Source organism: Triturus cristatus, chromosome 1_2 (genome assembly GCF_964204655.1).
Source record: "Triturus cristatus chromosome 1_2, aTriCri1.1, whole genome shotgun sequence".
Taxonomy (NCBI): Eukaryota; Metazoa; Chordata; class Amphibia; order Caudata; family Salamandridae; genus Triturus; species Triturus cristatus.
Window position 1 is genome coordinate 518,831,098 of NC_140580.1, and position 26,044 is coordinate 518,857,141.

The 26,044-nt window shown below is 44.7% G+C and overlaps 1 protein-coding gene across 2 annotated transcripts in view; it reads right to left on the minus strand.

Annotated features, from left to right (window-relative positions):
• Nucleotides 1-220: 220 nt before the first annotated feature.
• EDRF1 (erythroid differentiation regulatory factor 1) overlaps nt 221-26,044 on the minus strand; it is a 412,080-nt gene continuing 386,256 nt past the window's right edge. For both annotated transcript variants that reach the window (XM_085606261.1, XM_085606259.1), the window contains one exon: nt 221-3,173. In XM_085606261.1, the coding sequence (XP_085462387.1) occupies nt 3,011-3,173 (163 nt within the window). In that variant the 3' untranslated portion in view covers nt 221-3,010. The remainder of the gene's footprint in view (nt 3,174-26,044) is intronic.

Below are 26,044 nucleotides of genomic sequence, written 5' to 3' on the forward strand. Positions count from 1 at the left end.
TCTCTAAATTTTCATAGGCTTAAACTTGTCTATATAATGACTGTCAGATTTACTGGTATCGATCACTCTTCCAAACAAGAGGGCAAACTAAAATTAGTGCACATCCTTTCCTACTAACAGGTGCACTGTTTCATGTACAATCTGTCGACTATGACCAGGTCCATCATCAGCCTCTTATGCCATGATTTTTGATAACATTTAAGAAGTCTTAACACAGAAACAAGTATCAATCAAAACTTTATTTTGAATAAATACAATTCTTAAAAATATGTTTTGTACGTGCTATTCACAGTTTTAGGTTCAAAACCAAAAGATACAAATAATCTGCAATGCAATTCTTTAACAGTTACAAACATCAGGTTGTAGTTGAATTTTGGCTTTCTGGCCCATATTTCTGACAAGTGCTTGCTTTTTAAAACATTTTGTTAAACTCCAGTACACTTTTTTTGTGTGTAAAAAAGTAATGCACCTAACATACCAACCTTGAAAAAACATCATAGGGAAATGTCTTTGTATAACCAAAGAAAAGAAAAACCTGTGGAGCCCTGCATATAAAGCAATTTCCACAGAGGCGGTAACCTAACCTAATTTATCAAAATATATAACAAATTCCTCCTACATAACACATTGACGTATATTTTTCTCACACAAAAAATATCTGTCAACATTGCCTTTTCTCAGAGGTCAGAAAAAAAATCACATTTGCTAAATGCAACATTATATTTACAAACATATTATATACAACTGTGCTTTATAAACATCTACAAACAATAAACCAATATATATACTCAGCATGAGCACTCCAGTATACAGAATAAATGTTCTAATTTTTCACACCACGAGATGGTGCTTGGGTGAAATGGGGCCATTTACAGACCAGTGTATTATAACATCTGTATGGGAGGGTGCTAGTATTATTTGTTTTGCTGACCAACAGCAAGTTTCAAAGTTGTGTGTTTACAGTGTAAAAAAAAGTGCATAGGTCTGTGACAAGGTCCTTCATTTATTTCACCCACTGTCTATATTGCTTGTACAGTAACACTTTACGGTGTTGTTTTCTGAACTAAAGCCCTTGAGCCCCCAAGGAGGGTTGCTATAAAACTAGCCAAATATGCATTTTCAGCAGCAAACTAGGACAATGGGGAATAATTTCCTGGACATTTAGTACCTTTGAGTAACCGCTTTTTGCAGTTGCGTACTCAAAAGCTTGAGATACCTTCAAATGTACAATGTGTATCATTAGTCTTCTAACCTGTTGTTGTGTAAAATGATGTTGTTAATCCGGAAAGCAACAGAGCCAGTGACATTTGTTTCTCCATAGATACTTTGCATAGGTACATGGCCTGTCCACACAGTAGTAACAAAGTACATGTTCCATGGCGGATTATTTCAATGGATTTGGAAAGGCCTGCCTTACATGTTCTTCTCCTTAACCTGCTCGAGTGCCTCTTCTCCTTCTGTGCTCCCCACGCTGTCAAGTCTAAAGATTTTCTTTCTGAAAGGAATACCTCTGCCTTACTTCTCGATTTCAAATGTGACCTTGAAATCAGTTTTCTAAAAGCTATGTGTCTCAACCAGTCCCCATTTGCCTTCTGTGCAACCCCTCCGTCAGCTTGTATGATCAGACTACACCGGTCACAATCTCCTCTTCCACACTAGCCCGTGCTGGCAACCTCTCTATCTTTAAGATGCTCCTAATTAGTCTCTCCCCAAGCCCACATCCCACTTCTTTCTCTTGCTGGTTCAGCCACCCCTAAAGCCTAATGGGCATAAATCCCGCCCCACGATCAGCTTTTCCCATTCCATGAATCTCCCACCTCATTATCAACCCTTTCTCTTTCAGATACCAACATTTGTGCCCCCTTTCTTCATTTGGCTGAAGTGTCTTATTTCCCAGCTTAAATTTCTACACTACCCAAATCAGATCCATGTTTCTCTGTATGTTCCCGGAACGAGAAACTCATCTGTCTTGTACATTCCCAAGTCTCTCCTTCATCAAGAACTTCAATAGAAGCCATCTCAGAAGAGATCACATGATATGTGGTGATGTTTTTCCTCGTCATCTCATGGGTCTCCAGAATCTTAAACAAAAAAAACTGACTTGCTCCAGTTGCATATATCCCCAGATGTTACTTCCATGACAGTGACGCGAGATTTGGGCACTGTGTTTTAGCCCTAGATTTCGACAAGAGCTCAGCAGCTATGTTGCCTTGGCGTGATCGCACTGGCCCCATCAGTGACTGAAAGAGGTATATTTAAATGTAATAAAAGAAAGGGCTTACATTTTAAAGTAATACACAGATAGCCGCTTATGCATCTCCGATTAACCATGAATAACAACTAATGCAGCAATTCAAAGTCATGGATGCATCAGTTGCAACCCCAACACAGACACAGCAGCAGCAGTAGTAGTAACTGATTTTCCCAAAACAGGTCTAAATGAAATGTTGTTGTTACAAAAGGAAATGCAACACTCGTACCCAGAGAAGTTTTTCAAAAACATTACTTAGAATTAAAAGAATTAGAAATAAATAAAACATAGGGCTAAAAACGATGCTGACAAACTTTCCTGGCAACAAAGTTGGTGGACTTCTAAAATGAGTAAATGCAGGATGAGATTTTAAATCAGTGTGCAAACGATAACATACAGTATATAATACAGCATGCAAGCAAAACACGCGTGGACACTTGTTGAAGGTGAGGAACTATGTTCAATTTTTCTGCACCTCAATGGAAATAGTCAGTTAATCTAGAAAGTATCTAGGCAGTATATATATTACCTGAACCACATACCTTAGTTGTGTGTATGTATAAATTGAACCATTATATATACACACCAATCTTCCCAAGTCGTATGTAATGATTGACATGTTATTGCCATCTGCTCAATTAACATTGAAGCAGTAGCAGTCGTACAGTTAATGAAAATGTCAAAAACCTGTGAACCCATGAGTGTCTATCAGAGGTAACAAGGCACTAATCAAACGTCATTCCAAAGTCACTGTAGGATTCACTTAATGCCAGGGGTGTTGCCTTCCTTCCTAGACGTCATCTGCGCCAATAAGTTGATCACAATGTCTATTCTTTCTGGAAGAGTTACTGCGCTGTTTGCAGTGGCCCGTAAAAGGTTGGAATAGAGTAGTTTGTTGGTTTTCAAAGCAGCCTCTTCTTCACTAAAAAAAATAAATACAAAAAACACTCATTATTTAAAATCAATCCAAACATAACCATTGCGAAATAATGCAATATCACACTGTACAATTACAGTGGCCTTCAATATTTATGTACGTCTCGCAATCAAAACAGCAGTGTAGATAAAATGATTGACATGCATTTTTCTGATGGATAGAGGTTTAGCAAAGAAGTTATCATTTACATTTCTATATAGACATACCATTTATGGTTGCCTGTTCATGGCTTTTTTAGGGCATGCAATTTCATGACAATTCGTGCTTTTGCTTGGTGGTTTTAGACTTGGCGGTGAAGAGCAGACTTAGGCAGAACAATTCACATGCTAGTTGTCATGAGCATTCGCATACCCAAGAGCCGGACTACAGCTATAACTCCAATCATGATGAACGGCAAAGACAGACTAGCTCATTCACTCTGCCACCAGAATGAGTGTGATATGCGTGCACTTTCAGAATGAAGGCAGAGCAAATGAGTGCCGGATGCAACAAGTCACTGTTCCGCAGCACCGTAAAACATTGTGTTCACATCACCCCCACGGGCAAATACATTGCTTTAAAGTGGTGGTGCTTTGGGAGTGAGTCCGAAGTTGCAGAGCTGATGCTGTACACACAACCACAATTCATCAGTCATTAGTAATGACGAAGGCCAAGGGAAGACAGGAAAGAGGACTCACCCAGCCACTGTGCTATGACATCGGGCGTAGTTTAGGCAATGTGATCCGGGGTTGTGAAACTTACATTTCACAACTAAAAAGCAATGGGCCACAGGGTGAATGTGCGAGAAGGCCAAGGTTGGGGATGGACTGTTTCCATGAGGAACAAGGTCAATACTGCCTTGCATTAGGTGGGCCTCTAGAGATGATTTAGTGTTTGGCAACAGATATTCTATTGCAATGGCGACAGAGTACCCTGTCAGCCAAACTCAAGGTCCACCCACCCGATTTTTGAGTTTGAGAAGTGCCGCAACTCAGCACAGCGAGCAAAGTTGTTGCATCACCTAAAGAGAGCACATCTGTGCCATTACTTCACAGAAATGGCACAGTTCCGCTCTCCTCCTGCTATGCGCTGGTGCACTTTGGGTGCCATAGTGCAAGGGTGTCTGTGTTATAGGCAGGATAATGTTCACGCAAGAATATAAAACTGTCACCGGAGGCTTTTTCTTTTTTTTTTAAACTCTTTTAATGTCTGCTGCAGAATGCAAAATACATACATAGAAAAAATAATTAGGAGAAACAAAGATATTTCCCCCGTTACATCAGCATTAGGGAGGTACACTATTTTGACGCAAACCCATGTGTACAACCCTTTGTAAATATAGGTTTGCATCAAGATCCATGGATGGAAGCATTGGAACGCCCGTGCATCACCCATGGAACACCTATCTGATGCAAAGTAATGCAAGGCAGGCCAATGCGCCGAATGCAAAACCTATGTAAATCTGTGCCTAAATATATTTGTGAACCTGATCCAAAAAAACAGAACAGGTTAAAAAGTCATAGTGAAATCAGGATCAGAAGAACAATCAACAGACCCAACTACCAAGCTAAGAATATATATTTATTTCTAGGGTTTCACACCCCTAACAACCCCCGCCCGTAGCTATGTCCCAGGCTATCAGTGCACATAGGTCAGACTAAAGGCAGAGCGGAGGAGTCCGTAATGGCTGTGTGCAAATATCAGCATGTATTATTACTGAGCGATGCTGCAAACATGGGTAGGCACTGAGTACTACTTCGTGGAGGTGCATGTCTGAACAGAAACGGATGATTACTGTAGGAAAGTGCCCTGTTTGTATGCCTCCCCCACACTTTTTGCCCCAATGTTGATGGTTATGATTCTGAAAGTGCAGTCAAGCCTGTTGCCCATGCCCCAGTGTCAGTGCTCTAGCCCTAAAACTGATATATGTAAATTGGTGACCCTAATTGGCAAAGGACTTTAACCCACTAAAAAGTCCCTGGTAAATGGGAGGTAAAGGGGTCACCAGGGCCTGAAGCACTGTTTGTGCCACCCTGAGTGACCCAAGTACACAAGACAGAAGTCCTGCCATTGCAGACTGCAGGAGACATGCAAACTGCTCAAACTCTACTTTGTCCTCACCATGTGTGGCAAGGTCAAAGCACTATCTCTAATATACGTCAGTCATCTTTAAGGTAGGCCTCCTGAGCACAGGAGGCAGGGTGCAGTATATTAAAGGTGAGGACATGTAAGTGCAAGTTTATATGTCCCTATAGTAGCCTTTTCCATTAAAGACTACAATAAATAATCAGCAGTCCATAGGATAACATGGTCTGGCAACTGGGCACCGCGAGGTAGCCAGCTCCATTATGGTACCGCCTAAGTAGGTCATGTTTGGTATCAAACATCGTGTATCATCATCACAGACATTATTCTCATGCCAGGGTTTATGTGACATGCACCTAGGTGGCTTCCTTAGAGATTGCCCACCTGGTTGCCCCAGCCTTTCCTGTGCTCTGGCGGTCAGCATGCAGCCCCTGATATGCATCGAGACTGCCCCTGAAAGGAGCAAACAGCCGTCCTCCTACCCCCAGGCAAATTTGCAGACAGGCAGGTGGGAAAATCATGTAGGCAAGAGGTGTACGCCCCAGAAGGCTAGCTGCACCCCTAGGGTGGGCTACCTCGTCTGCACAGCTGAGGAAAACTTCTGCCATTTTTTAAACGTGGTAGAATAGTGGGTTCTGGTTGGCAAATGTGACACACACCCGGATTTCGTCACTTCAGGGGCGGATTAACCGCTGGGGCTAGTAGTTCATTGGCCATTTGCACCCACACTCCTAATGCCCCTAAGTCTAGGATTTACACCAGAACCTCAGTTCTGATATGTCTGGCAATGAGGGCAAAAGGAGAGGCCTGTGTCTGCAACAACAGGATCTGCACAAAGCAAAGGTGTAATACTCTGCACCTGTGGCAACCTTCCTGGAAGTGCACGACTTTGACTTTTCCCATACTAAAGACCGGTTCCCCCACTTCAGAGCCAAAGGCAACTCCAGACTCCCTTGGACTAGTGGCATTAGTCCCCTTGAGTTTGCAGGTTACACAGCGTACCAGAACCAAAGAATCGCTGGCATTGGGGCCTCAGGTGGATTGCCCAAAAGTAAATGGTCCAGTGCATTGTGGCAAACATAGTCTTGACCCCCAGCAAGTTTCAGGTGGCGAATGCTTTCCCCCGGACGTCAAAGTATCTTTTAGCTGACCTTACTACTGCCAGGCTTGTTGGTGTCCAGTTCGGCATCCACCACCTTTACTCAACGCTGCATCTAGAGGGAATTCCGCAACACCTTCATCCAACACCAGTAGTAGTGTTGTCGACTTTTTGCACCGATTTCCTCAACAGTGGCAAAACCAGCTCCCGCTTCCGCACCTCAAACAGCCTGGACAACTCTGCACCCAGGCTTCTTGAGCCAGGTAAAATCAAACTGACTGTTGTGGTTTGGTCCTGGAACCTGCATCACCTTTACCCTCCTTGGGTTCCACGCAACTCGACCTGCAAGTGACCGATTATCACTAGTGCTTTTTCTCATTGACCGCAATGATAACGTTTTGCAGTATGGTTTTGCATTGATTTAGTACGGCTTCTAAAATCCATAACTCCGGTTATACGTATCTGATTTTGTCCGTTTTGGTGTCTAAATTAACATCATAATCTGCTTATTCTTTATAAATTTGTGTTGGCTTTCTATTGAATCATGTCAATTACTTATCGTCCATGTTGGAACTCTGAAATGCTTAAGACATGTTCCTCTAGTAAAGCCTGACTGCTCTTGTCCACACTACCAGGACTGTGCAGGTTTTATTATTGTGAATCCAAGGACCATCTTCGATGTATTTATTGTGAGAGTATTACATAGAGCAGTCTACCCAGCCACACAAAATAATGCTTAACTTTCCTAAAATTACTGAGTGACAGAAAAAACAGGACAGGCATAAAGGTGAATAATCAGAGCACAATGGTGACCTCTCTTACACAAGACATGCACTGGCATAATCAAAATAAAGTTTGTATTAACGTAGGCATTGTTTATACAATGGTGCCACCCCTGGTGGTGTACTTGCAGTGGCCGAACTATAGTAATTATTTATATACCCTGGGCATTCTTGGCACAATAGTGCCAAGCCCTGGTTCGATGCTTGAAGTGGCATATGGGTAATTCTTGGCATTTTTATAACATTATCACTACAGGTGACTAAAACCTTGCCCTTTAAGAATGAGGTCACCTGTCTGCATTCATCCATGCACGCACTCATCCAGCATTCTTCATCTATGCACCCACCTATTCAATCATTCTTTCATGCACTGACAAATCCATCCACTCACTCACCAAATAACTATCCATGCACTCAGTTACTCACTCATTCATGCTTGCATTCACTTTACCACCCAATCGAACTAATTTTCTCCTTCACCCACTGAACCATCCACACAACCTGGTCTATCAACAAAGAAGCATCTTTACTAACAAAATACCCAACTCTATTAGCTTTGCCAATGCTTATTTAATGGATGGAAGCACACTTTCTCATCAAATACATTCAATCTGTGAGAAAAATGTGGATTCGATTACCTCTGCATATTTTCAATGATTACATGGTTCTTACAATATTTTTCTTGTTTGTTCACGTAGAACGCATAGAAAAGTTGGGACGATATTCTGCAAACATGTACTGGTGCCTTTTATCTGACAATAGTCCAACCAAATTACATTATGCAACAGCCCATCTGGGTATAAGCTTAAGTTATTCACAGTATGCATTATAGACTGATACCCACTCACCAGAATCCTAGTCTCCACACAGTGCCCCAAAGTCAGCACAGATTGTCGATTAGGCTGTCTTGAGGTTCGATCTCATCTTTTGATCATTGTTAGAAATTGGGTCTCAAGATGGCAGAGGTTTGCACCCTGTCCAAGTAGGGTCCACAATCTTAAGTAGGGTAAGTTAGATACACAACCTAAATTAACCTGTGCTCACTCTCTGGTAGCTTAGCATAGAGCAGTCAGGCTTAACTTAAGAGGCAAAGTGTAAAGTATTTGTGCAACACAAAATTTATAGTAACGCAGTGAAAACACCACAAAAAAACTCCACACCAGGTAAGAAAACTAGAGAATATTTATCTGAGTAAAACAAGACCAAAACGACAAACATCCAATCAATAGAATTTGAGATATGAATTTTTAAAGATTAAATCCAAAAACAGTGCTTAAAGTCAATAGCTCTTACGGTTACTTGAGGTAGCGCTAGACCGGTACAAATCCAAAGCTCAGGCTGACCGCGATGGAGGGCATGCCGGCTACAAAACCCATGTAGGAACCGCTGAAAAAGTACCTTGTAATGAGCAACGCGTCGACGCCGAGTACACGATGCATCGGTCTTTTCTGCACAGTCAGGCTGATATATCAGTTGATCCTCGCAGTCAGTGTCGAAGGATCGCCGCTGTGTCGTCGTCATTGAGCCTTGCAGTCTGTGTTGAAGGAGCGGCACTGCGCTGTCATCGAACGTCGCAGTCAGGACCGGTGTTGTCGTTGAATCGCCACTGCATCGGAGGGCACTGCATCGGTTCCGATCGGTAGAAAGGGGCCACTGCCTCCCTTTTTGCAGAAAACAGCTGCAGAACCCACTTTTGAGACCCAGGACTGGAGGGGGGCACCTCAGGCAAGAGTAGGACTCACAGATGGCAGAGTCCAGCTGCACCAGCAGAGTTGCAAGAAGTATTTTGCATCACTGAGACTTCATATGTATGTTTAGTGTATATGAGTTCACTAGAGTAATATGTATGGATCCAAACAGCCCCTGGACTAAGATGTATCGCACCACAGGGTCTGAGAGTGTGTATAAGTGGTGGAGTAATTTGATCTGTGAATTAGTATGGCCACCCTCTAGAGTAAATTGAATAGGAGGCAAAATACCAGTGATCCTCCAAAGTCTTGTCTAGAGGTGGATCCAGTGCGGGAGTCAGGTACGTTTCTTGAAGAATGGCCACACTGATCGAATGTCGAGTTAGATATGCCAAAACCTGGTGGCACTTTTGTGGGTTACCGAGCCCCCAAGTGATGCATTTTAGAGCCATGTAAAGGAATGTGCTTGAAGGGTCCTGGTCTCAACAGTGGACCCATATGGGAGGGTTACAGCAAACAAGCAGTCGGTCGCAAATGGGTTGTATTGTGAGCGGTTAGTTGAGCACACATGATAATAACTAGAAAAATTCCCCATTCGAACCCTCCCACACAGGTCCCCAACTACCCTGTAAATTCCTTCCTAATACCGTCCCTTATACACCCTACGCAGAAACAAACATCATAAGCCTCTTATTTCAATTAGGTCTAATGGCACATAGCATTGAAGAGCCAGAGAACCTAAAAACATGTATCTGGACTCTGTTCTTAGAGAACCAGGAGCATCTGTACTGCCAAGGAGCATAACAGCCAAAAACGATATTGCGCAGTGGGCCCTCAGTTCACTTGAGGCCAAAGCCTGGTAGTTCTCATCACTTACAACTAGTATATGCCGTAGTTAGTGCACATCAAGGTGATATCGCATTGTCTATTGCCACCTTGGTTGACTCTATATCATGGAGGTACTGCGCTCCTGGGCTTATGCCGCCAATAGTCTTGCGATGTTTCTTGAGAAGCGAGGCCACTTCTTTCGGAACTGTGATAATCAGTGTTTTGCCCTTTGTGCGAAAGATTTTGTTGCGCCATGTATAGCATGATACGGAATGTCTAACTCTTGTAGTTTTTTCTTAAATGGAGAGAATTTGCGACACACTTCTTGTACACTTGAAGTAAAGTCTGGGAAGAACAAGGTCATGTCTTCATAAGTAACAGTGTATTTCTATCTCGGAAGTCCTAGGATGTTGTTGCGGTCTCGGACGTTTAAAAGTTTTGCAATAATAGGCTGTGGAGGGGGTGCCTGGCACTGGTCAGGGGGTTAGCCAGCGGTGTGCACTCTCCCACCCCTAGCATGAAGGAGTTGGGAGACCACCCCAAAGAGTTCCTGATCTAATTTTTGTACATAGTCGTCCATTATCCCAATTGTTATGGTTTCTGCAACTCCAAGGATCCTGATATTGCTTCAGGGGGATCGTGCCTCTAAATCTTCATTTTTAGTTTAATCTTTTTCAGTTCCATTGCCATCTCTTTTAGGAGCGTGTTGCGCTGTGCCACAACATCCTCTACGTCCGAAATATGGCATTCTGCCCTATCAATGTATATCTGTTGTCAATGCAGAAGTTCCTTCAAATCCTCCAGCTGGCGAGTGAGTGAGCCGATTTGCAAATCATTGGTGGAGAGGCTGGACCTCACTCCCCATAGAAGAGAAGTGACCTCATGATACTGGGCATTCCACATCTTGCGGCTGTCTCTAAATTTTCTGGGATTCAAAACTGAGCCAGGATTGCCTGTCAGGTTTGCTCATGGTAGAAGCAGTCACGCTGTGCCACAGTTCCATGCAGGGGCCCCACGTCACTATTGCGTTACCAGAGTGTAGTTTGGAACAGGCAGTTATCAATGTAGTGTTAGGACTCCAGCGCCCATTGACTCCATGTGCGATAGCGCCCCGACCAGTAGCAGATGTACAGTACTTTATAGGGCCCCAGGTTCGCTGGGCTGGGGGAGAGCGGTCATCAAGCAGCTGGCTTATTAGTGGAGATGTAGAGTGGAGGCCTCTGGAGGCATCTAAAAGCCTGTGATGACATGAGAATGCCGCGGCCAACAGATCCACATCCCCCAGTTCTCCAGTGTTCTAGACTGTGGGAAGGTACCCTTAGGCGCCCGCTTTATCAGTAGTTGTGTGGCACAGGGGTTCTCTGCATAAGTCTGCGGACTCACCCCTATGTGTGACCACTCATGTTCTCTATATGAATGGCATCAAACATTTAGGACGGCAGACGGTGCAGTGAAACAGTCACCCGCCCTCTTCCCCAGCCGGGGCTGCACCGCTTGTATACGGCCTTCTCCCTTGGACTCCCTGGGCTTGTCTCTGACCAGTGCCGCAGGGTCCCAAGAGGGTCGGCTGTCATCGCCTAAGGAGGCTTGGCTTCCTCCAGCTCATCATCACTCGCTTTGCACCGAGAGCCAGCAGTCACTTCAGGCGTTGCCCTTCAGGTTCTCCTCCTCGGACCTGGGTGAGTGAGGTGGCGGGGGTTCAGGTTAGCAGGATGTTGTTGCAGGATTTTTGCTCAAGTCCACTGAACCAATTCACACAGCCGCCATCTTTGTTCAGGCTCTCTGGAGCCCCCAAAAGTAAAGCAGCCTTGAGGCTTGGGCTCGAGGGGCGACAGACTGGGAGGTTTCGCTGACCCTGCAGGCCTGGACGTAGTGTACTGGATCCCCTACCCTGGATGCACGAAGAGACTTTTATTGGGGTGATGGGCTTTGGTGTTGTCTATAAGCAAAACACCAGCCAGCCTTTAAAGAGGCCGAACTGCTGGGGATAATGCTCTGCTGTGTGGCGGGACAGAGATGGCACGATGTGGCTCTACTTTCTATAAAGCTGTAGGGAACTGGTGTATTAGTTGGGTTGGGCGAATACCCACCTTAATTAATTGTCAAGGAGAACCACTAAATTAACTTGAGCTCAACCCTCTGGTAGTTTAAGCACAGAGCAGGCAGGTTTAACGAAGAGGCAATATACAAAGTATTTTTGCAGTAATCAAGCAGTACTATAGTCAAAACACAATTATGAAAAAAAACGAAACAAATTAGGAAAACAGAGTACATTTAAAGAAATATAATGACACTAGAATGACGAAATTCAAACTAGTAGAACTTGGGGTTATGACTTTCTAAAGTTTGTCTACGTTGAAATTTTTTCCACATGCAGTCTGACAACTGGGAATATTCTACAGGTGAAGAATCCGCGGTTAGAAATATCCATTAGAATTTTTTTTTACATATCCTTCCAATCATTACGGTTAGAAAATGATCTGTTTCTAAAGAGACCGAAACATTTTTATTGATGGATTGATCTACTGAAAGTAATTGTATTGAGTTATTATAAATTTAGATGTAATACAGAACTCAGGTTGCCGGGAGACTGCTTCAGTGTGCTTTTGTGGCATAGAACAGGAGGGGAGGTAGTGAGGGGAGGTAGTGATCAAAGTTACACCAGAGAGTGATCTGAAGCCCACACCATATCTTTGGTGCTTGGTTTTTATGGTAGAGGGCAAGAGGGAAGAGTGCAATGATTTCAGAGTTAGCGCAATGTTGTGTTTTGAATTAACTTCAGGCTGAGGAATATGCAGATGTTATTGTTCTGAAATCTCAAGAAGTTTGCTAATGTTTTGACAGAGCTGATCTCTCCCTCTCCCTCTCCTTCTCTCTCTCTCTCTCTCTCCCCCTCTCCCCCCCCCCCCCCATTATAAAAGAAACAAGCTATTCAGGGATCTTCCAGAAAAACCGTTTCCTTTCTGAGGATAAAACAATAGCCTAGCCACAGTCTTTGATGGTTAACATCACTAAGGCTAGCGAGTACAAATCGGGAAGGAGCAGGCCCACACTCTCCCATGCCAATCTGGCCTAACCAGAAAAGGCCCATGTATGTAATGGACCAAAACCAACATGCTATCCTCTGGGATTTGGAGGCTCCGGACCTGTTCAATTCAATTCATAAAGCTTTATTCGGAGCTTAACACAAAGTCCATAAAAGCGCATACATACATACATCATAAAACAAATCAAATGTTCCAATTTATCATAAATACAAATCAATATAAAATTGTTTAAAAAACCATTAAAAAATCATTCTATTCCGAACTTTGATCACTTGAAGGAGAAAGGTTGCAGTATAAAAACAGACATCAGGATTAAGATTAAAAAACAACTTCATAGAATCGTTAACATTACGCGTACCATATTTAAAAAAAAATAGGTTTTAGGAAGGCTGAACAAAGACTACCATAAAATTTACAAAACAGTAAGAGGTGCATGGTACTCTGTGCAGATTCATGGTCACAGGGGCAAGGGCCGATTGGGTGTTTTTTACTTTTGGGGAAGGCCACCACATGATGTATAATCCCTAGCCGTAATCTGGTTAATACAAAGCGGTGAGAAACTCTATTGACATAACTTAAATACGGTTGGTAACCGACAGTATCAGAGTACCTTTCATAAACCATACTTGTAGTAGATTGACCACACAACCTCGCCCGCTCAACAGATATATGGGTCATAAAAATGAGTTTCATCTCTGCCTTGGACAGACTAGAGGCAATGTGCATATCCTTTCTAATGTCAAAACCATAAATCTTTGAAAAACTATTGACTACATATTTGATCCAAGGAATCTTCAAATGATCATCCATTTGGAGGCAATCACTAATGATTGCTCTATTTAAAGAAGTCTCTTCCTTAGACCAAACCGCACGCCATAACATTAAAGGTCTTAATGTGAGATTATCAGAAAGGAATTGAATTCCAAGCTCTCTATGCGTCAATTCATTAGAGGCGGATACAGGTAAGCACAAAAGCCTCTTTAAAAAAAGATTTTCCTCTACTTGGAGACTTAGGGCGGAATAATGACCCCAAACTCCAGCTCCATATAAGGCAATCGAGAGACATCTCATTTGGTAAATTGTTGACATGTCTTTAACCCGCTTATCCCCAATTTTACTGGCAAATTTAAACACCCCATTAGCACATTTGGCCATCTTAGCCCGAACATAAACAATCTCGGTAGACCAACAGCCATTCTTAGTAAAATTAATTCCAAGATAGTTAAAAGAATTGACCGTTTGTACTTTATGTCCATCAATGAAATAGGAATTAGTTTTCTTCAAACCCAAACCACATTCCAGGATATGGGTTTTAGATTTATTAATTAATAATTTCCTATCCCGGATTAACCTAGAAAACTTGTCCATCAAACGTTGTAGGCCTATGGGCGTCCTAGATAAAATTACGGCATCATCTGCATAGAGTAAAACCGGAACTTTAAAGTCATTAATAATCGGGGCGTCTGCCTCCACTGTTTTTAAAACCGAATCAACTTCGTTTATAAAGAGGGTAAAAAGGAGGGGTGCAAGCACGCACCCTTGTCGGATACCCCGCCCTATCTTAAACTTTGGTGTGCATTCCCCCCCCCGGGCCATATCGAACACTGGTGCTGAGGTTAGAATATAATCGTGCCAAGAAGTAGATAATACCCTCTGGGGCCCCCATTTCCAGTAACTTGGCCCACAAAATACCATGGTCCACCATATCGAAGGCGCTACTCAAATCTGCAAAGCAGAGAAAAAGATGACCTTTTTTTGCCCTCGTATACTTCCCTATTAGGAGGTCGAGGTTGAGACACTGCTCAATGGTCCCTCGAACTTTCCTAAAACCATACTGACAGTTGGCCAAGATATTGTTAGCGTCGGCCCACTCTTCTAGCCTAACCAAAAGCACCCTGCTCATAATTTTTACTGAAGAATCGAGAAGGGATATTGGGCGATAATTCTTCGCATCCCCTCTGTCTCCCTTCTTATAAATCGGGATAATAAGGGATTCTTCCCATGTAGGTGGAACTCTAATGCAGACTGCCGCATTAAAAACTTTAGTCAGCAGTGGGCCCGACAAATCGGGAGCTAATTTATATAGGTCAATAGGCACCCCATCGGGGCCCTGGGCCTTCCCCCCGTTACTCAATCTAATACTTCCCCGAACTTCGGCTATAGAGATATTCAGTGGTATAATAGGCCATGCTTCATTCTGGCCATCCTTCTGGTTAACTGAATCAAAAATCTCCGAAAAATGAGAGACCCAGTTCTCTTCACTTACATTTGCCGTCAGTTCCGGCATCTTATCGTCCTTTAGGAATGGACAATTAACCGTTTCCCAAAATAAAGAAGAGTCGGCTGTGGCTGCCGCCAGATCGAGTTTATCCCATGCTTCTGCCCTTAATTCTGCCTTCCTATTCTTAACAGCTGTCTGATAAGTGACTCTCAGTTCTCTAATCTTGCTGTTGTCTCTGGGCTTGGCTCGTAAAGCATCTTTGAGCCCCTTCAATGCATTAGTACTAACATGGTCGAACCACCCTTTTTGCTTGGATACCTTGGCCTTACCATGTTTCGTAAATTTTTTGTCTATGAAATAATTCATTTTAATAAAATTATGCACAACTTGATCAGTAGCCACCTGACTTTCTAAAATGGCACAAATTTCTGCCAAACAACTCGCAACAATGGAGTTTGACACAGACTCCGCTTTGTCCCCTTTCCATCTGATCCTGGGTCCATTAGATCGATAAGGTTCAATGTCAACAATGGAGTGTTTATTAATTCCCTGCTTCCCCTTCCACAAATAAGTCTCAAAGGTGATGCAATTGTGGTCGCTTAACGCATTATCCACGACCACCGGCAATAGACACCAAGGGCTAAGGCTAGAGGAAATGCAAATAAAATCAATTACAGTATTTGCATTCCTTCCTCTAAAAGTAGGGATAATATTTCCACAATCGTCTTTAGCATTAACCAGGATTTCCATGTCATAGGTGGTTAGGATTTTATTCAGAGCTTCTCCGTATTTATTGTGTGGAAAATGGGAAACTTCAACTCCTGAACTATCGTTATAACCACATACCCTGTGAAAGGAATGTGGACAGGCAGCAGTGTTAAAATCTCCCACCCATATATAGTCAAAAACGATATCATACTCCATTAACCCCTTCCATGCTCATGACGGAACGGTTCCGTCATGAGCGTCGGTTGAGCTGTGCTCATGACGGAACCGTTCCGTCATGAGCCCGCCCGCGCAAGAAACGGTCAGCACCGCGGCGGAATTCGCGCCGCATGGAAGGGGTTAAAATATACGCCAGGGCTGTCTCTAGTGCTAACACAACTTGATGCCTGATATTGTTAAAGACATTATTATAAAAGTTTATTAAAAGAACATTTCTCCCGTGCTCCTGGTAAAGCCATAAGATCTGGGAGTGGACCCCAACCGATATATATTTTTTAACCACAATGGGGACATCCACTGAAATAAAAACCAAAAGCCCTCCTTTTGCCCTACCTGAAGGGGATGACACAGCTGGTAAATGATAGGAAACGTACCCATTGTAATTAGGTTGGTCCAAACTCCAGGTCTCTTGAAAACATAGAATATTAAAAAGATTAATAAATTCCAACCAACCCAGGCAGGCGTCCTTTGAGGAAATACCTGCTACGTTCCAACTTCCAATAGAACATACCCGGGGGTTAGAATTTCTAGTGTGCGTTATGCACAAGGGAATAGAGCCACGTTGATTAGCCGAATCACTAATCCTTAACGAGGATCCACCCCCATCGTCTAAATGCAAATATGGACCTTCCCAACACCTGTTATCCTTAATGAAATCGACCTCAAGACTGTTATTAGCTCCTATACCCTCTAAATCCTCCACCTCTAAGTTATCCTCGCCTCCCGGAACTTTATTGGGGACAACAGCTACCCTTATGGCCACCTTATCAATACCCTGTCAATCATTAGTATCCAGACTACTCAGGGGATGGAATCTATTAGATGTTGCCACATTAAAGGTAGTTAGCAAATTAAAATCTCTTATCCCCGCCCCCCCAAGAGCTTTAGTTGGCTTGTTACACAGATGCCTGTAGAAATAACCAAGGGGGCGGAGATAAATTCCTTGACTGCTTTGAGAGATTAAACTACCTTTTCTCAATACAATAGAGGCAAGATGAGGGTTTCTGAAATTAACAACTATACAGTCTCCAATACAGTTCTTACATGAGCCACCGATCCAATTGACCCTTCTGGTACATATGATTTCATCAGCTAGGGCTACTGGAAATCCACACTCCCTATGGAGCCAATCGACTGTCTTGTTTTTCAAAGAAGCATGCGATTCACTGTAAGAATTGTTATAACCATTCTCCCTAACCGGGGGAACATTAACCAAAACTGCCACATAAGGAGCGCAGTCAGGAGGTAAATCAGGCTGGTTGGAAACACGGTTTTTGGCCAACCCAATACTAGGTGGAACCTGATTCCCCAGATCTGTGTTAGGTGTAGGATTATGGCCTATAGTCAGCGGAGGGGTGGACCCCATAGATCCCTTCACACAAGACTCCCCCAAAGGGGGCATAGAAATATGAGACATAGCCGCCGTAGGAATCTCAGTTGTGTTCCTAAGGTTAGGTCCAGCTACTACCTTATCCTTAACTTGGTCACCGGTATTGGGGTTCATAAATGATTCTAACATACTTCCCAATCTTACAACCTCTGCATTGACCTTGTTCAACTTGTTTAGTAAGGGTTTGACTATCAAGTCGAACTTAGATTCGATGGTACTAATCAGAAGGTCGAACAACGCTCCATCTATAGTGGTTGGAATAGGGATCGGGTCTACATTAGAAATTCCCTCTGAGCTAGGTGGAGGTTGAATAACTTTCTTTTCTAAGCGACCCTTCCCCCGCTTGGCATGAACTTTCTTTGTGATATTCTTACATGCCCGTGGAGCTCGTTGTACTCTTATTGCAACAGGGCTTAGCGTTGGACAAACAACCTGATCAACCGGTCGTAGTTCGGTGTCGGTAACGACCCCTGAAGTAAGACCATCACATTGAGCTTGATCATGGTCCTGGTCCACTACCAAAATGGAGGTGTCCAGAACTGTGGGATCAATTATGGTCTTAGACGGGTTTGCCAAAGGGGTAGGGACGGGAAGAATAGGGGGAGAGGTGATAGAGGGCTCAACACGCCCCAAGGACTTTCTACGTTCCTGATTGATCTTATCCACTATTTTAACCAAATAGTTATCAATAGTAGACGAACCAGCGGCATGTTTTACTTTCGACATTATTAGCCCAACCCAATAGTTGCCACAGCCGCCAATAAACAGCTGCCAATGGGTAGCAGAAAGAACTTCAACAATAAATCGATGTACAGTACCTCGGCTCAACAGCCTTCAAAGTCCCTTGTTGCAATGTCTACTTGCGACCACCTCCTGCCCCCTCCTGTCCCGGACTGTCACAGACTGTCCGCCCTTTGTCCGGGCTTCGTCCTGGGCGTCCCGCGGCGCGTCCCGCGCTGCGGTAACAGTTGGTATTTAAGGGATACTGGGGCCAATAGGCGGGTGGGCGGGCCGCGACTCAGGTGCAGGCAGGCACGGGCTCCTGGGAACTGGAGTCCGTCCAGCAGCCCCTCTCTCCCTCTGCAACGACACAGCGGCTCCAGGCACAGTCCTTCCAGGGACCAGCAGGACTCGTAGGTTCAAATGCCCCCAACAGCGATGCGGGACCCGCGCCAGCGGGTTCCGCAAGCTTATTTAAATGTTTGTGGGCGGGTGGGCGGGCCGCGACTCCGGTGCAGGCAGGCACGGGCTCCTGGGAACTGGAGTCCGTCCAGCAGCCCCTCTCTCCCTCTGCAACGACACAGCGGCTCCAGGCACAGTCCTTCCAGGGACCAGCAGGACTCGTAGGTTCAAATGCCCCCAACAGCGATGCGGGACCCGCGCCAGCGGGTTCCGCGAGCTTATTTAAATGTCTGTGGGCGGGTGGGCGGGCCGCGACTCAGGTGCAGGCAGGCACGGGTTCCTGGGAACTGGAGTCCGTCCAGCAGCCCCTCTCTTCCTCTGCAACGACACAGCGGCTCCAGGCACAGTCCTTCCAGGGACCAGCAGGACTCGTAGGTTCAAATGCCCCCAACAGCGATGCGGGACCCGCGCCAGCGGGTTCCGCGAGCTTATTTAAATGTTTGTGGGCGGGTGGGCGGGCCGCGACTCAGGTGCAGGCAGGCACGGGCTCCTGGGAACTGGAGTCCGTCCAGCAGCCTCTCTCTCCCTCTGCAACGACACAGCGGCTCCAGGCACAGTCCTTCCGGAGACCAGCAGGACTCGTAGGTTCAAATGCCCCCAACAGCGATGCGGGACCCGCGCCAGCGGGTTCCGCGAGCTTAATAAAATGTTTGTGGGCGGGCCGCGACTCAGGTGCAGGCAGGCACGGGCTCCTGGGAACTGGAGTCCGTCCAGCAGCCCCTCTCTCCCTCTGCAACGACACAGCGGCTCCAGGCACAGTCCTTCCAGGGACCAGCAGGACTCGTAGGTTCAAATGCCCCCAAAAGCGATGCGGGACCCGCACCAGCGGGTTCCGCGAGCTTATTTAAATGTTTGTGGGCGGGTGGGCGGGCCGCGACTCAGGTGCAGGCAGGCACGGGCTCCCGGGAACTGGAGTCCGTCCAGCAGCCCCTCTCTCCCTCTGCAACGACACAGAGGTTCCAGGCACAGTCCTTCCAGGGACCAGCAGGACTCGTAGGTTCAAATGCCCCCAACAGCGATGCGGGACCCGTTAAAGCCTGGGTACAGCAAATAGAAATAGTCAACTTTTCACACAATTCTATCAGGCCCACAATAAACACCTATAACCCGCCTAAAGCCAGGGCATGGGGCAATGTTCGATTGGATAAGCAGCAACATAACCCCAGGCAGTGCACACCGTTGGTAAAGGCCTATATTCATGCAAGGAAGCTTCTTCGAAGCGGGAGATACAGAGCCAAATCTATGAAAATATAAATGCTGCTCTCAAATCAGCTTCCTCAAAGAAGCAGAAAATGCTACATTCTGACAGAATACAAATCTTTGCTACCACCTTTCAGGAGGTGGTAGGCTCCTATCCAGTGATATCAACTGCTCAGTAGGTACTCGCTGTGACGCCTTTCCAAACAACAGTCACAGGTTAAATCCAGAGAGGAACTGGCATCCTCTGATCAGTCTGGGGTTGATAAAATGAGATCTGTGAGGACAACAAGCAGACAGACGCATACGCGCTGCACTATGAGCAGCAGAATGATGCATTATTATTGTTTGCTTATCATCTGCACAGTCATGAGAGGATCTGCAAACAGTGTCCCTGCAGTGCCCAGAATATGCCTGTGACAACAGAGGCTTTTCACGAAACAGATGTCGAGTCTGTGGCACCAGCTGCTTGCTATGTTCCGAAGGGTACATTGTGATGTTTTAACGCTCAGAGATTACGTTTTTTCTACACTGCTTGAAATGCTGCACGGTCATTAATAGGATCCGTGTAGGCTCCAGGAAATTGATCACTTTCTTCCCTCAGGGTGGGTTACCTGGCCGCTAACACAGGTTCACTTAATGCAAAGACCGGTGTGTACCTTGTAAGAAGCCCTCAGTGCAGTGCCAAGGCAAGGGGACTTTGGGGGATTCAGTCCTACATCTCAGGCTCGCAGTGGAGTGGAGAACAGCTGTACCCAAAGTCTGAGGCGTTTTAAGGTCTGGACAAAGTGGGCTCTGGCCCAGGAGCCCCCTGATTGAGCCAGCTCTGTTCTGCAGAGGGTCTTGCCCTGGTGACATTGAATAATTCTTAAACAGATTGTTTTAAATACCTTTTCCTTAATGTTTTTTAATGGGGATGGTGTATGAGAGTTTATTGCAAGCATTTTGTAGAGAAATGTGTTTATGTTTCGTGCAACATCCATAAAAGGTTTATTTTAGATCAAACCAGGAGCTCATATATGAGAAATGGGAGGGTGTCACAGAGATAATTTGCAGTCATATTAGTGAGCTGCTGCTGTGTTACAATATTGAAATCACGCTGCCACTATCCCTGAATATTAGATGTAAACGCATTTAGAATTTAGGCGAGCGTGCCGGTGCATTCACAGTGCCCTGGCCAGAGAGCGCGAAAGAGCTCAAATTGGATCATAAATGCAAAGCTGTTCCGAAGAGGGCCCCCCCAAAATACGTTTGGCCCGGGCCCCCAAAACACTTAAGATATCCCTGCTTCCCACTAACCTGAAGCCCACCACACAGAAATAAGCTGAGCATGAAGCGGGTGACGCCTTGGGTGAGCGAGGAACAGTACTTGGCTATGTGAATCTATAGGAGCCAAGACATCCGTATATTGAGTTTCTATACCATGTGCTTGTTAGACACTATGATGAAAAATGTTCATTTGAACATCTTAAGGAGGATTCCAAATATTAGTTCAACATGCTTGAAAATCTCAAAAATATCAGATCTGAACACCTTTTTTGAGGCCTTGTTATGAGCCGAACAACCACTAAAACCAGCAAGGAAAGTCAGTTTCACACTTCAGCATGTCAGTATCACCCCCAGCATATTGTGTTGATAATGAGGCACCTACCACACATTTTAGGACTACAAATCACACTCATGCTGGTATTTAACCACACTGGGAGGGACAGAAGGTTATGACACCGGCACGCTGAATTTCCATTTTGCTGGTGAAAAAAATTAAAACACTAAAACAGAATTAAAACAGAATGTATGCGCTGCAGGCAGAGACTTCAATATATTACTAAATTAAATAGCAGATGAACGATCAGAACAGTTGATAAGGAAGCGCAAATAGAGAACGAAGATCTTCACGTTAGACCACATTGCACAATATCACCCTCTACGCCTACGATGCATGGTGACAGTGCCGAGAATGAACTGTCTTTTGTTAGCCAATTACTTCACACGTCATTTATTTAAATGGGTCCGTGTCGAGTCTGTGGATTTTATGTATTAGTACTGCCACCTAGTGGAAGCCTCAGGAAACTTAAACAGCTAAAAATATAAAGCCAGACTATCTATTACTTTGTAGCCCTTGGTCACACGCTTGGGTCGATTCCCCACATTTGTGAATATCTGAAAGAACCTACGAGCGCAAAAATACAATTATGTTTTTAAATTCCTCAGGTTGAAAAGGACTTTAGCCCACTTGCGTTCAGTACGGCAGCAGAAAACCCTACCATCAGGGTAGATTTTTCTATTAAATAAAGTTACGGAGAAAAGAGGATAGACTTGCAAAAGGTATGGAACATCCACAACTTTCAAGTTGGATTTTTAGATTTAATCACAGGGCAGAATATTAACTTCCACCCGGGGCAAACTATTTCAACTGTTAAAAAAAGTAAAATGCGCAAATTCCCATTTCCACCATAGGTGGATTTACTGCCTCGTGAACTATTGGGCTACGAACAGAGGAGGGTGGAGCCTGCAAATCTACACCGGTCACGGTTTTCCACGAGTACGCACTGGGCAGCGGTACATTCCATAAATGTTAGAAATCTACTTCAATCACAGGAGAACAGATCAGGCGCTGGCTGTCAGACTGTTGGCTTTGTCAAAGCCGGTTTTATGTTGGAAAACTTAATTTTTCAGTAGGTGCTAGAGAGAGAGAGAGAGAGAGAGAGAGAGAGAGAGAGAGAGAGAGAGAGAGAGCGAGAGAGAGAGAGAGAGAGAGAGAGAGAGAGAATATTTTCACTGAAAAAAGACAAAGGTTAAAGTAGTGTATTAGGTGAATTTGTCAGTGACTAACATTTTGAACAAAAAAAACACAAAGAAACTCATCAGCAATAGTTAGCACAGGTAACTAACTTGCCGCCCTGCCCTGCCCTGCACTGCTTATGACCTCACACATGCCATCACTCATGCCATGTTCTATGACATTATTTATGACATCATCCAATGAGTGTATTAGTTTGTTTTATTGTTTACATAGTGGTGGGTTTCTTCCAATGTGCTTTCATACCTAATTTTGTATAGCCTGTATCCAGCTAATTGGTATAAGGGTTTACAAAACACATGTGCTTCTAATGCACCAAAGGTGGGTAGAGGTATTGAACAGGTTATAAATCTTTGTATTGAAGGGTAACTCTGTGTGCAGGTGGCAGTTGACTTGTGTTCATTATGTTCGACACAAGTTTTTTGGTACTGCAGAACATGGTTCTAGCAGGGCCAAGATACTATGCAATACATACTAAGTATTGTAAGCAGCCTTGAGTTATTAGACAATCATCTCAGAATGACAATTTCTACTTAACATAGAAGTCTGTATGCACCAGGTGCTCACCTATGTACACGTGCTTCTTTTGGTTCAGAAGATTGGCTATTTGTAAAGTTTTCACTATATCATGAAGGCTGCAGGAAGTATAATTTTCTAGCACCTTCAGACTTTGGCTATTTTAAGTTAATAGTATCTTTTTTTTTTACACATTTTGCATAGAGTGTACACAGTTATTAGTAGATACTTTTTAATACTCTGTGGTGCATTTCTCATGAGAGTTAGACTGTCTGCAAACAGTGTGGTACAGAGTAAACTGTTTCCATAGAGTAAACACTATTAACAGTACACACTTTTCTACACATATCCACATCATTTCTCAATGTAGGTTTAGTGACTGTCAGGGGTTTGATACAGGTAAAGACTGTCTGGGGGAAGTTTCCTGTGTCCGCTAGCCTGCCGGAGGACATTGCTTGACCTGGCTGCTGCACCGAGGGCTCCTGGCATTTGCCCCTACACCGCTTATCCCCCACACGCCGCCGCATTCATCAGCTTTGCGGCCGCGTATTGAACGGGGACTACGTCTCCCAGTACCACCTGGGGTACCTGGGGCCGGAGATCACGCCCATCGACACCTGGAGGCGATATCAACGCGAGGACACTCTCGGCAGAGCGGGGGAAGTTTCCTGTGTCCGCTAGCCTGCCGGAGGACATTGCTTGACCTGGCTGCTGCACCGAGGGCTCCTGGCATTTGCCCCTACACCGCTTATCCCCCACACGCCGCCGCATTCATCAGCTTTGCGGCCGCGTATTGAACGGGGACTACGTCTCCCAGTACCACCTGGGGTACCTGGGGCCGGAGATCACGCCCATCGACACCTGGAGGCGATATCAACGCGAGGACACTCCCGCGTCGCGGGACGCGCGCGGGCGCCGCCGGGCTGAGCCCGGGCAGAGGGCGGGCCGTCTGTGGCCGTCAGGGGCTGCAGGAGGCTGGGCTGGGCCTCCCCCCTTGCATCGCCAAGCTGTACAGGTATTTATACAAACTATGGGGAAACGTACGATGAAGCCCACATCTGCCATTACTGCTATCCCTATCGAACAGCCCACATCGATTGATACATTATTGGCTAATGCCCTTACTATGGTTACCAACGAGATTGCTGATACCGAACGCAGGATGTCCTTTGGATTTCCTACTACTACCCTGCCATGTTCCCAGTCTCCTAATGTTTTACCTACTTTGGGTCCCCCTCTCTCCCCTACAGTAACGGTCATCAAACCATCAGCCCAAGCTGACACTGTAACTCCCATTACTGACACAACCAGTTTGGTGACTGTACCTGTAACTGACCGACTAGTGGAATCCGCACTAGATAAAACACCATGTCCCAACACAACAACAAGGGAGAAACGTAAGAGAGGCCCAGTGAAATGTACCATAAACAAAAGGAAACAATCAAGACACTGTAGAAACCAACCTACCCCACAAAGTTTATGGAACAAAAACAAAGGAAATGACTGTGAAATAGTGATATCAGGTACCACTGAGGACTTATCATCGCAACTTTCACCATTGGATGAAGGAACGGGAAGACTCACTGTCTCTGTTTGTAGACCAGAGTCTTCAGCCCAGGATAAAGGTACTTGTGGGGTCCCTATATCATATGATGAGAGTACTGACAATTCGGTCAGTACCCAGACTGAGCCCATTGACCGAAATATCCAACCCAAAGTCAATGGCAATCTGATTGAAACTATCGTTGATACCATTTTTAAGCAAGTTGAAATTCAAATAGCTAAACAATTTAATGTTGTTTTTAAGAGATTGGACAAAATTGAAAACCTTGTCAAAAAAGAGGAAATTAAAAGGAAAGGTATTATTAGTGTGGATGTAGCCCGGGGTGAAAAAATTATGAATAAGTTAGAATCATTATGTAATGGTCTGAGGGAGGGGGGTTTGGCCACTGCTGATGATTCTGGCCATAGTAACACTAAAAGCTTAACAGCTGTTAAAGCTGTCTCATCTAGCAGCACTTTAGCTAATACCCCACCCGCACTGACCATGGGCCCAAATCATGACTCTTTTGGAGTAGCAGGAAGAGCTACTACTAATATTGTGAGCTCGGATGCTAATCCCACTATTACTCCATCAGTAACCCTAAAAGATAGGACAGGCAACACATCGGATAGTGTAAGCACAAGCAGAGGTGCGTTAGTAAGAAATAGTACCACTAATAATTTAGGGCCATCACTTCACTTACCCCCAGAAGCCTGCCCATATGTTCTAGTGTTAGCAGGCGTACCAGCCCTTAATGAAAACCAAAGCGAGTCATGGCCACAATTGCATAACAAATGCATTGATTGGCTGACTAAACATAAAGGGGCAAGATGGAACATATCAAATGAGATTATATCAACCCGTCGGGTAAGCTGGGTGGGCCCACAACACAAAAATATTAGTGGGGACTGTATAGTGATCAACTTCCGACACCCGAGCTCTGTAAGATTTTTTAGACACACATAACACCTATGCCAGTACATCTACTGCCATAACTCTTCACCCATTGGGCCACTTTTACAGGCCCCCACACAGAATATTTCAAACGGCCTCTAATACCATTCCTTTATCCAACAGATTTTCTGCTCTATCCGAATTAGGAAGCCTAGATTGACCACTATTAACATCTACTATTACACTTGATAAGGTTATTAGCACAATGCCTTCGGAAATGGCAAAATCTATAAATACTCATAAGTCCTGTCCAGATGGATTAATTCCACCCTATGTAGCACGCCCCGACTCTTCCATTGCCCTTCCTTCTCCCACCACTATTCCACTAACTGATACTCTTAGTGTCATTAGTTGGAATATTGCTGGGCTTTCAAGTAAGATGAAAATTAAAGAATGGGTTACCTGGATAAGTAACTTTGATGTGGTAATGTTGCAGGAAACGTGGTGCACATGCGCCCAATTATTGGAGGGTTTTTTCTGTCATAATCTTACTGCTTTGCCCTCCGTTTCGGGGCGACCAAGTGGTGGTCTATCCATCTGGGCAAAAATCTCTAAGGACGTGAAAATTGAACCTTTACATGTGGTCAGTAAACATCGGAT